Genomic DNA, 15229 nt, shown 5'->3' on the forward strand with positions numbered 1-15229 from the left:
TCTTTTCGGTCTAGTTTTCATAAGGGAGTTCCTAAGTGTGTGTTTCGTACGGAAGATGGTCCTAATATTATATCGATTACCTATCCGTTTAAACTTTTCAGACACACCCTTCACATATGGAATATAAACAGAACACAGAGGGCTTTCCTCTTTCTTCGGACGACTACTGCCCTTGGAATTAATGACAGAGTCAATAAAACCTTTGGGATAACCGTTCAACTGAAGATCGTGTCTCACGTTGTTAATTTCTCTGACCAAGTCTCGTCGATCTTGGCATATGGTAGAAGCTCTGTCGTGAAGACATTTTATCAAGCCTCTTTTCACATGCGGCGGATGGTTAGAATTGAAGTTGAGGTATTGGCCAGTGTGGGTGGGTTTCCTGTAGACCTGTGTGACTAGTGCCATCTTTTCCCTGATGACTAAAACGTCCAGAAATGAGATCGCATTGTTAGACTCAGTTTCCATGGTGAAACAGATGGAAGGCCTTATACTGTTGAGGTGGTCCAAGAAAGTCTGTAATCTCTCTGGACCATGAGGCCAGACTACAAAAGTGTCATCCATGTATCGCAGCCACAACGATGGTTTGTATGGAGCCGAGTCAAGAGCTAGTTTTTCAAAATGCTCCATGAAGATGTTACTAATGATGGGCGAGAGACAATTTCCAAAAATTTCCAAAATCCCAACATATCAGTGCAAGTGTAGAAAACCAAACAAGACAGATACGTGACCTCGTCTAGTGTTGGTCCGGGTTGGAATGGTGCTTGCCAGCTGCAGTTAAACGTGTGGGTCGGAAAGTGGATTTGAGTGTGGCCTGTGTGATAGGGCGCTTAGTGAAGTTGTGGAGTTTTTCACATCTCAAGCAAAGTGTTAATAACAGTGTGTGTAGTTAGATTTCACATCATTTCAAAATGGACAGTAAAACGAAATCGAGGCAGGTAATTAATTTAGAATCTCTACAGTCCGATATGCGGTCCAGACCACATTTCTCTTCATCTGATACTGGAATTAACAGATATGTAGCAGGGATGAAGGAAGAAGGATATAGTGATAGAAAGAAGCACGATGATGGAGAAGATCATCGTGGGATCAGGAAGCGAAGGCCCAAGAGGGATTCGCTATTAGACGAAGACAGAAGCGGAAAGGAAAACAAGCGAAAGAAAAGTGAAGAGGGTGAGGAAATAGGCTTAAGAATGTCATATCATAAACATGAAAATGACCCTACTTATTCCAAGAGAAGGGGAAATAGAATTAATCGTGAAAGGGATTCAAAGTATCAGAATGAGAGGTTTGATAAATATTATAGGTATTGGGATAAGAATGACACAGGATATCACCGTGAAAAGGGAAGTAGTATTCACAACTGGAGGAAATATCCAGCAACAGAGGGGACAAGCTCAAGAATTGATGACAATGAAAACAATTCCAGAGGAAGGGAAACGAATGATTCTACACAAAATAGTAACATAAATACTAAACATGACTTGCAGGAAGACACATTTACAAATAATTCTTCCACTCAGCAAAATAGAACTGTCAATTTATTGACATCTAGGACAGGAGGCGCATATATACCTCCTGCCAAGTTAAGAATGATGCAAGCCCAAATTATGGACAAATCTGGTGCCTCATATCAGAGGATAGAATGGGAAGCACTGAAAAAATCTATACATGGGCACATCAATAAGGTGAACACTGGAAATATTGCTATTATCGTGCGAGAGTTGCTGAAAGAAAATATTGTCAGGGGGCGAGGGCTACTTTGTCGTTCAATAATCCAGGCGCAAGCAGCATCAATGACGTTCACCCATGTTTATGCAGCGTTGGTAGCAGTTATCAACTCCAAGGTAAGACTTTTAGAACAGTTTGTTCAGTGTGAACTGTATTTGGAAGTGTTCCATATTTAGGTTCGAATTTACCTTTATTACCCATATTATAGAGGCATTATGAAATTTAGAAAAGCAGCATCATGCAAAAGTGAACATACTGCTTATAATAGACCATTTTCTCAAGTCTTGTATGGTGTGGTTTCTTGCTATGCTGCTGTTGGCGGTGTGTTTGAAATGCATACTGTAATCACTGCCATCCTGATATCAGAATCAACTGGCATGTAGACTGCTATATTATGCATGTTATATTGATACCACTTGCAATAATTTTAATTTTCTTTGCCTATTAGACATGCAGGAAGCTAAGTGCCCTTGCCCAGAGGATTATATCTTGTGTATGATCATTATCACTTGCATAAAATTGGCTGATGTTTAATGCAACTATTTCTTGTAAGGAAATATTCAGTTTATGAAAGAATAGCTTGCAAATGTTACTGGCTTCAGATTGCAAATGAGTCCTGATCCACAGGTGGTATCATGCCAGATTTTCTTAAACATTTTGCGTTCTTAGTTAAGCATTTTATACTGCCAAATCAGAAGTGTTTTAATCAAAAGTTTATTTTGAGCAGGATGTGTTAATGTTCTGTACTGTCATTTGAAGGCTGTGAAGGCATATATATGGCACAGTATACACTCAGACTTTGTGTGCTAAATTAGTGTAGTAATTTTAATTAAATTGTTTTGTTCCCACAGTTCCCAAATATTGGAGAATTGCTGCTGAGACGGCTTGTCATCCAGTTCAGACGTGGTTTCAAGCACAATGATAAGACGATTTGCATTTCTGCTGCAACATTTATTGCTCACCTTGTAAACCAGCGAGTGGTAAGTAGAGTTAGAAAGTTTTCTCTGAATAGCATATGTTAATAATATTAAATAACCTGCATTATAATTGTGATTTAAGCAGTTCTGACCAGCCATTCAGTATGATATAATCGTTATCTGGAAAGTTGGAGATCAACCTCTTCTTTTTTCTTTGTCAGGAGAAAAAACCTTTTAACACTACTTCATTAAATTTCATTATTTACATCATTTGTAAGTTTTAATGTTTCTTTTCTTGGTTTTTATGAATAACTAGAACACAGTTTTCACTTTAAAGAACAAAATGTTTCAATTTTTCATAATTTTACCTTACATTTTTCTAGTTTGTAAGTCACTTTACAGCCATCAGCAGGTTCTAATCAGAAATTCAACTCAATGGCCAGTACATGCACAGATTTTCATAAATAAATGAAAAAAATTAGCAAGATCCATTACAAATCAGAGAAAATTTTATGTCTTGGACCTCACTATAATTCATTCAAGGATGTGCCAGAGCACTCCAACCAGACTGTAATATCCAATTAACTAGAGGCAAATTGAACCATAGTCCCATATTTTAGGCATGCTGTTTATGAAAATGTATTTGAATTAGGCTTCAGTTTCAGCATTCTTTGTGGCACCTAGAAGGAAATAAAACTTGAAATAAATAGAATTACCAAATATGTTGGTCAGGTGACAACACTGTCGGCTTGTATTTGAGAGATACTTTCTCAGTTAGGTCATGACTGCCTTCTTCCACATCTGTTCTAATTCATCATTTGCCAGTCATCCTGCCGTTCAGCGCCATACAGTCTAGATACTGACATGGTTGTAAAATAGTCCACCAAAAAGGCAGCTGTTTATTTTTACAAATATTGGGGAGAATAATTTATATACAGAGTGCTCAAGTATTCAGTCTGATGCAAGCTGTACTCATGATGAATAAATATGAGTCCTTTCTTTTAAGTAATGTTCTCAGTGCATACTTGACTTGCACCCAGTGAGTCTTAATTGAATATAAAGATCATGTTCTACACTTATAGGCAAGCAAAAATGTTCATAAATGTATGGTAAACTGCCAAAGATCATCATCCTACTGCATGACAATGCTTGTCAACATTTGGCAAATTTGGCGAAGGCAGCATTGGCATCGGTGGGCTGGGAAATCATGAACCACCCTCTTTACAGCCCTGATTTAATTACCAGTGATTTTCATTTGTTTGGACCAATGAAGATGCACCTAGGACAGAAATGTCAAACTGGTAAACTTGAACGCAATGTCCTAACCTGGCTGCATAGTAAGAATTAAACCTTTTATGCTACTGGCATCATTAATTTGGCAGGGAAATTGGAAAAAATGTTTTTGTATAAAGGGAGAATATCTTGAAAAGGCATGAGAGTCTGGCAATATTGGCATTTATTTTCTTTTTGTAAAAAGAAAAGTCCAGGTCAAATTATAACCACCCTTTCATAAAAGAGGGTAAATGAAAGACAATTAACTAACCCCTGAATTAGAGCTCCTTCTGAGTAGCTGATACTGCTAACCTGGTGAACAAATTCTGTGCCATTTATAGAACCATAAGATTCACTATTGTGTTCACACCACCAGTTCCCAGAACGTGTCTTGCTGGTCATGGACTTTCCTACTTCTTGCTGATGTTTATATGCTGAAGTGATGCTTTAAATGATATCCTTTCATACAATTTTTGAATCAGCAGTCAGAGTCAGAATTAATAAAATTAAAATTAAATTTATATTACAACTATGTTTATGTTTCAGGCTCATGAAATTTTGGCTCTGGAGATCCTAACTCTTCTTGTGGAAACTCCAACAGATGACTCTGTGGAAGTAGCAATAGCATTTCTGAAAGAATGTGGCATGAAATTAATGGAAGTGTCAAATAAAGGAATTCTCGCCATCTTTGAGATGCTACGTAACATTTTACACGAGGGACAGCTTGATAAAAGGGTAAGTTCAAAAGTGCACACTTTGTTACGTGGCACTTTGTGCATCATAAATCCCTCATGAACTGACCAGGAATTGAACCCATGTCACTGCAGTGAGAAGTTGACAAGTAACTGCTTGATCCATGGCATGGCCCTGAAGTAAGCCATGGACCACCACTTGTTGCCAGCACTGACCATGCATGTCTCTTTGCCTCAGGATCCCCATTTTATGTATGTGATATGCTGTTTTGACTGCACTTTAATCATATTTTGTTTCTTTTAGGTACAATACATGATTGAAGTGATATTCCAAGTGAGAAAGGATGAATTTCGTGATCATGAAGCTCTTCTAAAGGAACCTTGTTGAAGAAGAGGATCAGTTTACACATCTTGTCACATTAGACGATGCCAAGAATTCAGAAGACATTCTTAGTAAGTATCTCAGGTCTTTAATGAGTATTTAGCTGTCACTGCACCCCCTGATATACAATCATGCGGGGGTGCTCTGTGTGAGACTGCTGAATACATAAGTTATCAATATAATGTGACAACCCAAAACGGAAACCTTAGAGACATCTACTCAATGCCGTGCTAATGAACTACAATACTCTACCGAATACAGTGGTACAGAAAATATAAAGGTTACATGTAAGGATCTCAGTGATGCAGAAATGCAGAAGTTACGTATAGGGATTTCACAAAAGAAGGAGTCTTGGTTCCTGTGGCTATACAGAATGTCCCATAGCTATACAGGATGCTACAACATTCACATTTCATTATGAAAAGTATTCACATGAGATTGTGTCACAAAATTATACTTTGATAGAACTCTGTTTATAAAATTTAATAAATTGTCAGTGTTTTCAAGCAAAATAACTAAAACACTATGTTACCTTTTAACGGAATAAAATTATTACAGTGAAATCCCTTTTTTTTTTTTTTAAAGGAATCTCATTTACATAAAATTGAGGTTTTTACTAAATTGCAGTTATGCAAAATTGTACCAAGAAAGTGTTCATCATCCTGTAAGAAATACTGTTTTGGTAAACTTCCATGTAAGATGTTCCTCAGTTCAGTGCTGAGGATTTTGCTGTATATGACATACAAAGATGACTTTTAGGCATAGTGGAACCATTTCTTACAGATTTAAAATGACCTGTGTATTAAAACTGTTTGCTATTTTAATATTTCAGATGTATTCAAGTTTGACCCAGAATATGAAGCCAATGAGGAGAAATATAGTGCTCTCAGAAAAGAGATTCTAGATGAAGGCGATAGTACTTCAGAAAGTGACTCAAGTTTAGAAGAAGAAAATGACTCAGAAGAAGGAAGTGAAAATGGTAAGCTACAAATTAATTCTTATGATTTATTAAATTGGCAAAAGTGTCATGTTTGTATACTGTCATGCAGCTCCACAAGTGAAGCATGATCCCTTTTTCATATTTATGTCCTTTTCATAGTACACAATTTTAGGTCAACAGGATACATTTCTGGTAGAATTTACACCTAGTAAGTGGTCTTTGTTCATACATATAGTAGTATATTCTTCCCATTGTCTTAGAGCTTAACTTCCAAGACTAGCTGTTTGTTAGAATTTAATATTTTCTTTTAGTCCTAGAGAAGAGATGTTGGAATATTATCATGACAGCCTGCTCACAGTTCCTCTTAGCTTAATGTGTACAACAGCTAATGAGGCACTACCACTAGTTTTAAACATGGACATTGTTCATCATCTTAGACCTCTGATGAGACTGGCTCTTTCTAACCTGTGCAGTTGAGTGGGAAGCTTTATTTCTTTACAATGGATGGCAAGCTGATCCATTTTCCAAAACACTGTCTCTGAAAAGACTAAAGAAAATGGACAATGTCCAGATTAATAATTATGTATATTTCATCACACCGTGTCAGAAACATTTAAGACTTAGCTGAACCACTAATATTTTATGTTCATTGTTGCAGAAGAGAACAATAATGATGTCATTATTGACAATACTGAAACTAACCTTGTGGCTCTGCGAAGAACAATTTACCTCACAATTAATTCCAGTTTGGATTTTGAAGAATGTGCCCATAAGTTAAGAAGGATGGAGTTAAAGCCTGGACAAGAGATAGAACTATGTCACATGATTCTGGACTGCTGTGCACAACAAAGGACGTATGAAAAGTTTTTTGGGCTCCTGGCTGAGGTAATGACTAGTTTAAGCATCATATAGACATAAATGAGGTGTGAAGATTACAGTCTGCTGGGTTGTGACACTGTGTCGTGGTTAGACGGGTACCAGTGTTTTGCAGGAATGCTCTGCATCCATCTTGAGCCTATTCCGAAAATGAAGGCAGCATGAGGTGCCTCCAAACCCTTTGTAGCTATTTTCCAAACAAAACAGCATTGCATTTCTGGTAGACAGTAATTTTCACATTCATCTCTCTCAGGTTCTGAAATCTCACATAAAGGTAAGGTAAAGTTGTCCCTGTGCTTAACAAATTAAGCACTAAGCCATGAAGGTGTATGGTGGTGTGGATATATCAATTCACGTTTTCTTGACCTCGGCGCTAGTTGGAGGTGAGTGGTCAGCTTCACACTCTGGCCAGGTTACTCCCAAGGAAAGAGCCTCCTGCTACCCATTGGATAGGAGGTTGAGTAGGCCCCGGAACCAGTCTGGACAACATGGAGAAGAGAAAATTCTTGCTCCTACCAGGACTCGAACTCTGACCCCTCAGTTGTCCAAGCTATAGCCAGTCGCTATACTGACTGTGCTATCCTGGCTCCCGAAGTCTCACATGAGTGTAGCAAAGGAAATTAAGTAAGAGAAAACTGGAATTTTTTAAACGAGTCATATTTGTTTAGTGATAAACTGCAGATGTAGTGAAATTTCAGTTAGAGGTTGTTTGGTGGCCAGTGGGTTTAAACACTAAACTGGGGAAAATATTGAATGCAGATGATTTAATGCTGAGCTTATTGTCTTCGGTTCATTGGTATTCAGCATTAAATTAGGAGAACCTGGAACTGAGGATCATTACATGGTGACTTCATTGTACATGAAATCTCAACAACAGTGATGCCTTTTATTAATATAGGCTTGGTTAAAAATAAGAATATGAATAAGAATATGTACCCACACATTCTGTATGCGTTTTTGTGTTTATTGCTTGCTATACTCTTCCCCTACCAATTTGAAAATTACCATTTCATAGCTTAGACCTGCATGAATAGCTTACTTTCATTTTTGTGGATACACCTTGAAATGTGACTGCAGGTTGCACAGATACAGATTGAGATGTGTGGAGGCTCGCCAAGATGAACCCAGTTCTTTTCTGCTATGCCTGTCATTTGTTTTTATTTCTCATCCTTACTCTGTACATCACATTCAAATATAATAAAAATAATGAGTACCAGGAATATTCTTGGGGGTAAAGGGTGGCTGGTGCGTAAGGCTGACAACCTTGCCGCCATCTAAGAGCCGATTGTCTAGAAAATGTGGGAGCCTCGACATCTCACAACCCTATTGGCCTTCATGGCCTGATACAGGGATACCTTTACTTTTACTTACTGATAAATTAATGCAACAGTAACAGTTTATAGTGTTCTTAATATTTTCAAAGCATGTTTATAATAGCCTCAATATTTAACTTCCTGTCTCCTTTCAGAGGTTCTGCCGGATAAATAAAGAGTACAGCTCTTTATATGGAAAAATCTTCAGACGAATATTCGAAAGAACCCATCACTTGAAGACGAGGAATTTGCAGAATATCGCAAAATTTTTCAGCCATTTGTTATTTAGCGAGACAATCAGTTGGGATGTCTTCTCTATAATAACCTTAACTGAAGAGAAGACCACGAGTGCCAGCCGCATATTTATAAAATATCTTCTTCAGGAATTGGCAGAGGCCATGGGGCTCCAAAAACTTTCCATGAGACTGAAGGACTCGTAAGTAAACATGTGACTGTTCTGTTAAAGTTGTAAATGGTAACGATATAAATAAGCATGATGTTGTATTCATCTCACTCTTAATTTGAGTCATTTAGAAATAGTCATGTTGAGTGGAACGTCCTACTTTTGGGGTATTTTTCTTGTAGGTTTGCTGTTAGAGCAGATGTGATTGTTTTGGAAATATGTTTTGAGAGTATATGTCCTTTCCATTATAGAAGGCTTCTATTCATGCTTCAATTTTTAATTTATCAACTTATTAGATTAAAAATTATGTGTGAAACAGCTGTTTTATTTTGCCTGTCCATAAGAGGTACTGTTGATAGTAATGATTTTCGGGTTGTTATTCTTTCAACTCATGTCTACCCCTTTTGGTATCACTTTGCACTCACTTTAGGTCAGTCAGTCATGAAGATAAAGTGCTGTGTGAGAAATTATAATGTAACATATCTAACAAGACTTTGATTGGTCTACCATGTTTCTATATAGTCCTATCCATGGGATAGAAAAAAGAAACTTGATTGGTCTACCATGTTTCTATATAGGCCTATCCATGGAATAGAAAAAAGAAACTCCTATTAAAGAATATGTTTTAGAATCAGAAACAGTTAATGAGGTAATGCAATTTCTGATGCACTCTGGACAAGTGTTGCATGTATCAGACTTCCATAAAGTCTCAGATAACTAGTAACAATCCAAATAAGTTGGAATACTATCAGAGTTCTACCATTTAACACTTAACACAACATGTTTCGGCCCCAGACGGCTATCCTCAGGTGTTTCAGTGCATCAAAACTGTTACATTGCTTTGATGCGCACTAAAATTGTTCATTGCAGTCCAATTAAAATAACATAAATAATTACTTAAAATTCATTATTTTTCTTTCCTACTAAAATCATTCGTAAAATTCTATTCCACCTCATAAGGGGTGTCATCCACTTGTTTGAATCTATGTGATATTCCAGACATAGCACTGAACAAGTGGATGATGCCCCTCTTATGAACTTTTATTTGTTAGTACAACTTCCAAGTGTCCCCATTATTAATACTGCTGATTTGTACACTGCAGATATGCTGCAGTCACCTCTTATCTGATGTTAGTCTCTCGGTGCTGCTTCCAGAAGTGCAATAGGAGATTTCATATGATCTGTAACTTTTAATATAAATGTTATACTTGTTCAAATCAAGTTTATGCAGGTATATAACTATCTGATAATTCCAGCATGGATCATGGCTGATGTGTAAAAGGTTGTTGGAAATGCAGTTTCAGGGATCAACATGAATATGTAACACTGTTCTAAGTTGCATTTTTGATCCTGCATTCTCATTTCAGTTAGTAAAGTAGGCATTAATATATCTGAATTGCTCAGTGAATGAATTGGAAGGAGTGTGCTGACTGAACTTCAGTTTCCAGCCACAGACCATTTAATTTCTGTCAACTATGAGCATCAGAATTGTGAAGTTAGTAAACAGAATGAGATCCCCAAGTTGCTTATTCCGCACAGACACACAGTATTGGTGAACATAGAATACACTGTATGCTATTAAAGAAATATATGGTGAGGTGTATTAATGAATGGTGTGACTGAGTATGAAATAGCATTATTATTTCAACTGTTTTTTTTGTGTGTGATACCATCCTTTGGTTGGCATCCTGCTTACACTGACATTTAAAAATAACTTAAATAAATGTAATGATTTTATGTTCAGTAGAAATATGTTTATTTTTTGTTTGTTTCTTTTGTCTACAGAACGATGAAAGCTGCTTTTGACGGCCTCTTCCCAACAGATGACCCGAAAAAAAGAAAATTTGCACTAAAATTTTTCATGTGCATCGGTTTAGGAGGACTAGCGACAAGAATGTCACTGTGTACATGAAATAGTGGGTTGGCATTAAATAAGTTCAAGATTGGCTGCACACATTTTAAGTATTATTTTTTAATATGTGCAGCTGAAACTGTATTACATGATTTGATGTTGTGTATTATATAGCACAGTGCCAGCTATTGATTTCTGTGATCAATTATTTATGCATGAGACAACAGAGATATGCCAAAATAGGCATTTATTAATATTCTCTTATAAATAGGGGTTCTATGTTTAGGCTGTGTTCATATTTTATTTCTTGGTCATGTAGTAAAAGCAGTGAACCATTTTAATATGAAGTAATTAATGGGGTCAGATTTTTTATATACAGCAATCCCTTGTCAGTCATAAGGGTTGCATTGCTGTTCCTGAAAAACAAAAAGTTTTGGCAAGGGATTGATTTATTTAGAAGAAAAATTTATTAGGTATCTTTCACTGTATGGAATACCAGTATGCTGCATATTAATTTGCTGTGAGGCATATATGGAGAGTCATATAAGTTCCTTAGTGGGTGTTATAAATATGGTTAGTTAAGGTTATTTTAAGCTGGCTTAGTTTGTTGAGTAAACTGCTGATGCAAGGTGATGTATCTGTAGCATGTGTTATATGTTTAAGGATTCTAGTCGGAATATTCAAAGAGTAACATTCAGTATTTGTGATAAATTATGCTTCATTTAAAAACAGACTGATGGGAAAGTAATGTGCTATTAATATACCATCTCTTATTATTGAATTAATTACGTTGCTAAAATATCTTGCCTGTTGGCTTTCTTGGAAAGCTTTTCTCATCATTCTGCAAATTTAGATTAATATCTGTGAGATATGAGGTTCTCACAGTGGCTTTTTTTTTTTGGGCCAGCATTTCTGAGGAATATTGGTAAACTACCAGGCTACACACCATCATATCCCAGAAATCAGTGCATTTTTATTTTGACACAGTTTATTTCTAGCAATACAGAGAGACCTTATGAGGATATAGATCTAGTACTTTGTAAAAATCTGACCTAAGACATGTAGAGCATTTACAACAAGAATGTCACTGTATGCATGAAATGAATAATTATGCAACTGATCTTTTTATAATGAAATAAATAAACATTATGAAGTATATTTTGAAAATGGCAGTTTTAATTCTGAATGCTACATTCTTACCCACTCATAGACTGTAATCAAACATGCAAGGCTCAAGTGTGGCAATGTTGGTGGAGGATATATCGAGAAAAATTTTTTCTCATGTTCGAATATCGCATATTTTACATTTTATATCCATTTATGACCTATTTGCTGACTGTCCTTTACACAATATGTGGGTCAAGTAGCAGATATGGGGGATAACATTTTTCTGGACGTTTCTAGAAGAAGGAATTCAAATATACATACTATATATGTGTGAACATCCAGGTTCCATGACAGTAAGGAATTTCTTGGCATGGTGAATTAAATGATTTGTTGAAGGAACGTTTTGAATGATGTGATTAGTTGGTAGCTTCAGCTGTCTGAAGGTGGGTTGTTACAACAAGATAAAAATTTTATTTGTATAGGGTTTGTGAAGATAGATAATGGGACATTTTCAGTTCAGGAGTGAAGCAAGTTTAAGGAATTGGCATGGCTGTGGAAGAGGCCCCAATGGCCCAAACAAGGTGAGAGGTGAGAGAGAGAGAATCTGATTGGTCTGAGAACTTCTAGTTTTATGTCATCAGGAAGCCAGTAATGAGAGGAAGATTAGATATTGCATGAATGACCTTGGTTCTGATAACAAGCATAATCAAAACTGAACAGCTTTTATAGATAGCACATTATAATTGATAGTAATGTAAGAGACAGTGTCACCATTACAGATTGTTGGGAATATGATGCTGGGGCATGATCACATTCAACACTCCATACATTTAGTCATGAGATAATGATGTCACATAGCCAAGAACCAACATTGTATGTTCAGAATTGGGGGACAAAGTGGCACAAAGAGATAACTTGACTTTGCGCTATTTAATTTGGAGCCCAGAAACACTTTGGAAGCCTACTCAGGGCAGCCTGTAAGGACTGACAAATTTCCAGACATATTTGTGTGTGCAATTTACATCACTGATGATTTTCCACAAGTTTGGATCACATGACTACATAATGCTGTAGCAAGTTTATACGGATGAGAATGAATAGGTTATTATGTCAGTTAAGCAATTTCAGGACAAAAGGGAACAGATGATAAAAGGTCTGGTTATTCAGTAAGTTGAAAAGTGACTGAAATATAATGACTTCTCAGTTGCTGTGATAATGGAGTGGAGAATTGAGCAGATAATGTAAACAATGGATAATTAAAAAATCTGGAGATCATCACAGGAAGCTGTAATCAGTAACTAAGGTGTTCTAGAAGTCCCGTCATTAATCAACAAAAGAGATGATGACATGCAGATAATTAAAAGAATCTACCATTGTAAGAAATGGCCAGCACTGTGGAAGGAGTGAAGTAAGAGGTAATATTTTAAAGCTGGCTTATCTATTTTTGTATTATGATTAAACTTTCAGTAGTCTATGGAAGACCCTCAGACTTTTCCCAGTTGGAGTCAGAAATTATATAGTTTATAAATAGAGTCTTGAATGCTAAATCAAGATAAGTCACAAAAAGAGGCATGATGTCTTAGCTCTGAAGCATACATAGTGCATTACATAGCTTGAACACTCATCTCTGGACATTAATATTCCATTTTGGTTCACAGCGCTGTTCCAAAGCCATGAGAAGTTCGTGATATGACTTAAGCTCTGATGGCTTTGGACTGGTGAGGTCAGTTGGAACTTTGCGAGTACCCTTTCCTATGACCCTGAACAACCAACATTTCTTTTATTTTGTTAATGACCTCAATTTCACCATTGATAACTGATATTTTAAATGGAGAATATAAAATTCAGTGCCCACTTCCTCCAGACTGAACTCACATTCTTTAAAGCCATTATATATCCACAACTTCCATGCAGGAGTGATGATGCTACATAGTGTGGCATCCTTCCAAGTTTGCAACAGGCAGTAAGCAGAGCTCAGCATGCTGCCTGCTTCATATAGTTTTCTTGCTTGACTTGCTCTTCAGCCCTGAGGATGAAGAAGATGTGTTACTCTAAATGTCAGGTTATTGTCACTGGACTGCATGGCATTGCACCTCAGAAGATAGAACTCTTCTTATATGATTCTCTACAAGAGATATGGCAGATTGGTATGGTTGTAACACTGTATATTTGTATTTAGGATGTGTTTAGTTGAATCTTGGCCCAGTTGGTAGTTGAGATTCTTCATGGGTTTTCTCACTTCATGTAGAAAAATTCCAAGATAGCATCGTGAGTAGGACACTAACTGTTCATTTCAAAACCTGTCAAATTCCATAAATCACCAATCATCCTACCATTCAATGCTTGGGATGTTGATAGGTTTGTAAAATAACAATATATCTGTAAGATTGTTTTTTGCATCTGCCATTAATCTATGGATTTTCTTTTGGATGTTAAATACTTATTTGCTGTCAACTGAATTTCCCCAAAATATTCTCCTATGTGGCATAATAGGTTGCAAATCAGCAAAGCAAATTAATTTTAAAATATCCATTTGCATGACTGATGTTACTGTTTCCATATCAAAGCACGTTGGTCTTAATTCAGTATATTCAATATATTTTATAATTTCATTTATAGATTACAGAATTTCATTGTGCCTATGCTTCCAATTGTTTTATCACTATTTAGATTAATACAAGATTTGTTGACAAAATTAAACTCTTTGAAAGTGTAGTGCAAGTTTAGTGGCTTTAAACCACTTCTTCAAGCTAGTGAGGACATCATTCAAGCAATTTTGATAGTAAAGATATTCCTTCTTACATGCAAATTTGAAATGTGACTTTTCTTTTTTTAATGTGCTCAACTAATTCAAACTAATTTAATGTGAACTGTTTGCTGATTGACAGAGAGGTGGAAGAAGCTAGAGTAGGGTACTGTGTGGGAGGCAATGGAGGAATGCAATGGAAAAGGGGAATGATGACCAAGCCATGTAACCTCTGTGCATCTGCTCTTGCACGAGAGATCGAAAAACAATTAAAGATGGATGATTTTTTAAAGAAGTCACATCCAGCATATCTGCCAAGTATCCCAAACAAAATTATACTAACAACTTCATTGGCCATAGATGCAAATCTAATGATGATTTTTAAACCAGTTGAAATCCCTTTCTACTGCTTCGGTTACCTGCCTTTTCCTGTCACCCCCAACAACTCAATGGCTCATCAGTCATGCATCCAGTGAAAATTAATTTCAGTTATTAATATAAACTATTTCCATTATCTGAAAACTATTCAACAATGTTTAAAATGCAACCTGTTAACATTTGAGAGACAGAGTGAAACAGGCAGAATGTATGTCTGAGGACAACTGGAAAAGTGATTTTACCTCAGTAGCACAGGTTTTCTGCAATTGTGGTCATCCCATTTGTTGGCAATACCGTGGAACCTCGCTTTAATGAGCACCACTCATAACGAGTAATTCACATAACGAGCAAAACATATTCGCTACCACAGCAGTCTAGTCACTTGAACGGTCGTGTGCCTCACCGCTGCCAAGCCTCTTATACTTTCTGTGTTGGGCTTCGCCTTGTCCTATGTTGCGAACATTCTCATTTTCATGATTTTGTATGACTTCTGCTTGTTTCCTGCATAATTTTGTTATAGTCATATATATACGGGATTTTAAATGCCACGTGCAAATCGCGGACCCGTGTGCGCCTCGGAAAATTGCCAGTGGTGCAGAGAACCTTGTTTTGCAGGCGCTGCA

General features: G+C 36.6%; 1 protein-coding gene across 1 annotated transcript; it reads left to right on the plus strand.

Annotated features, from left to right (window-relative positions):
- Positions 1-965: 965 nt before the first annotated feature.
- On the plus strand, positions 966-10801 carry LOC111864886 (pre-mRNA-splicing factor CWC22 homolog). The gene is given in 9 exon segments (XM_023852476.2): positions 966-1844; positions 2580-2708; positions 4464-4652; positions 4914-4987; positions 4989-5062; positions 5824-5970; positions 6590-6816; positions 8276-8556; positions 10309-10801. Coding segments are annotated over 9 exon segments (2127 nt in total). The 3' UTR covers positions 10436-10801.
- The last annotated feature ends 4428 nt before the right edge of the window (positions 10802-15229 follow it).

The sequence above is a fragment of the Cryptotermes secundus genome, unplaced genomic scaffold (assembly GCF_002891405.2).
Source record: "Cryptotermes secundus unplaced genomic scaffold, Csec_1.0 scaffold2002, whole genome shotgun sequence".
Lineage (NCBI taxonomy): Eukaryota > Metazoa > Arthropoda > Insecta > Blattodea > Kalotermitidae > Cryptotermes > Cryptotermes secundus.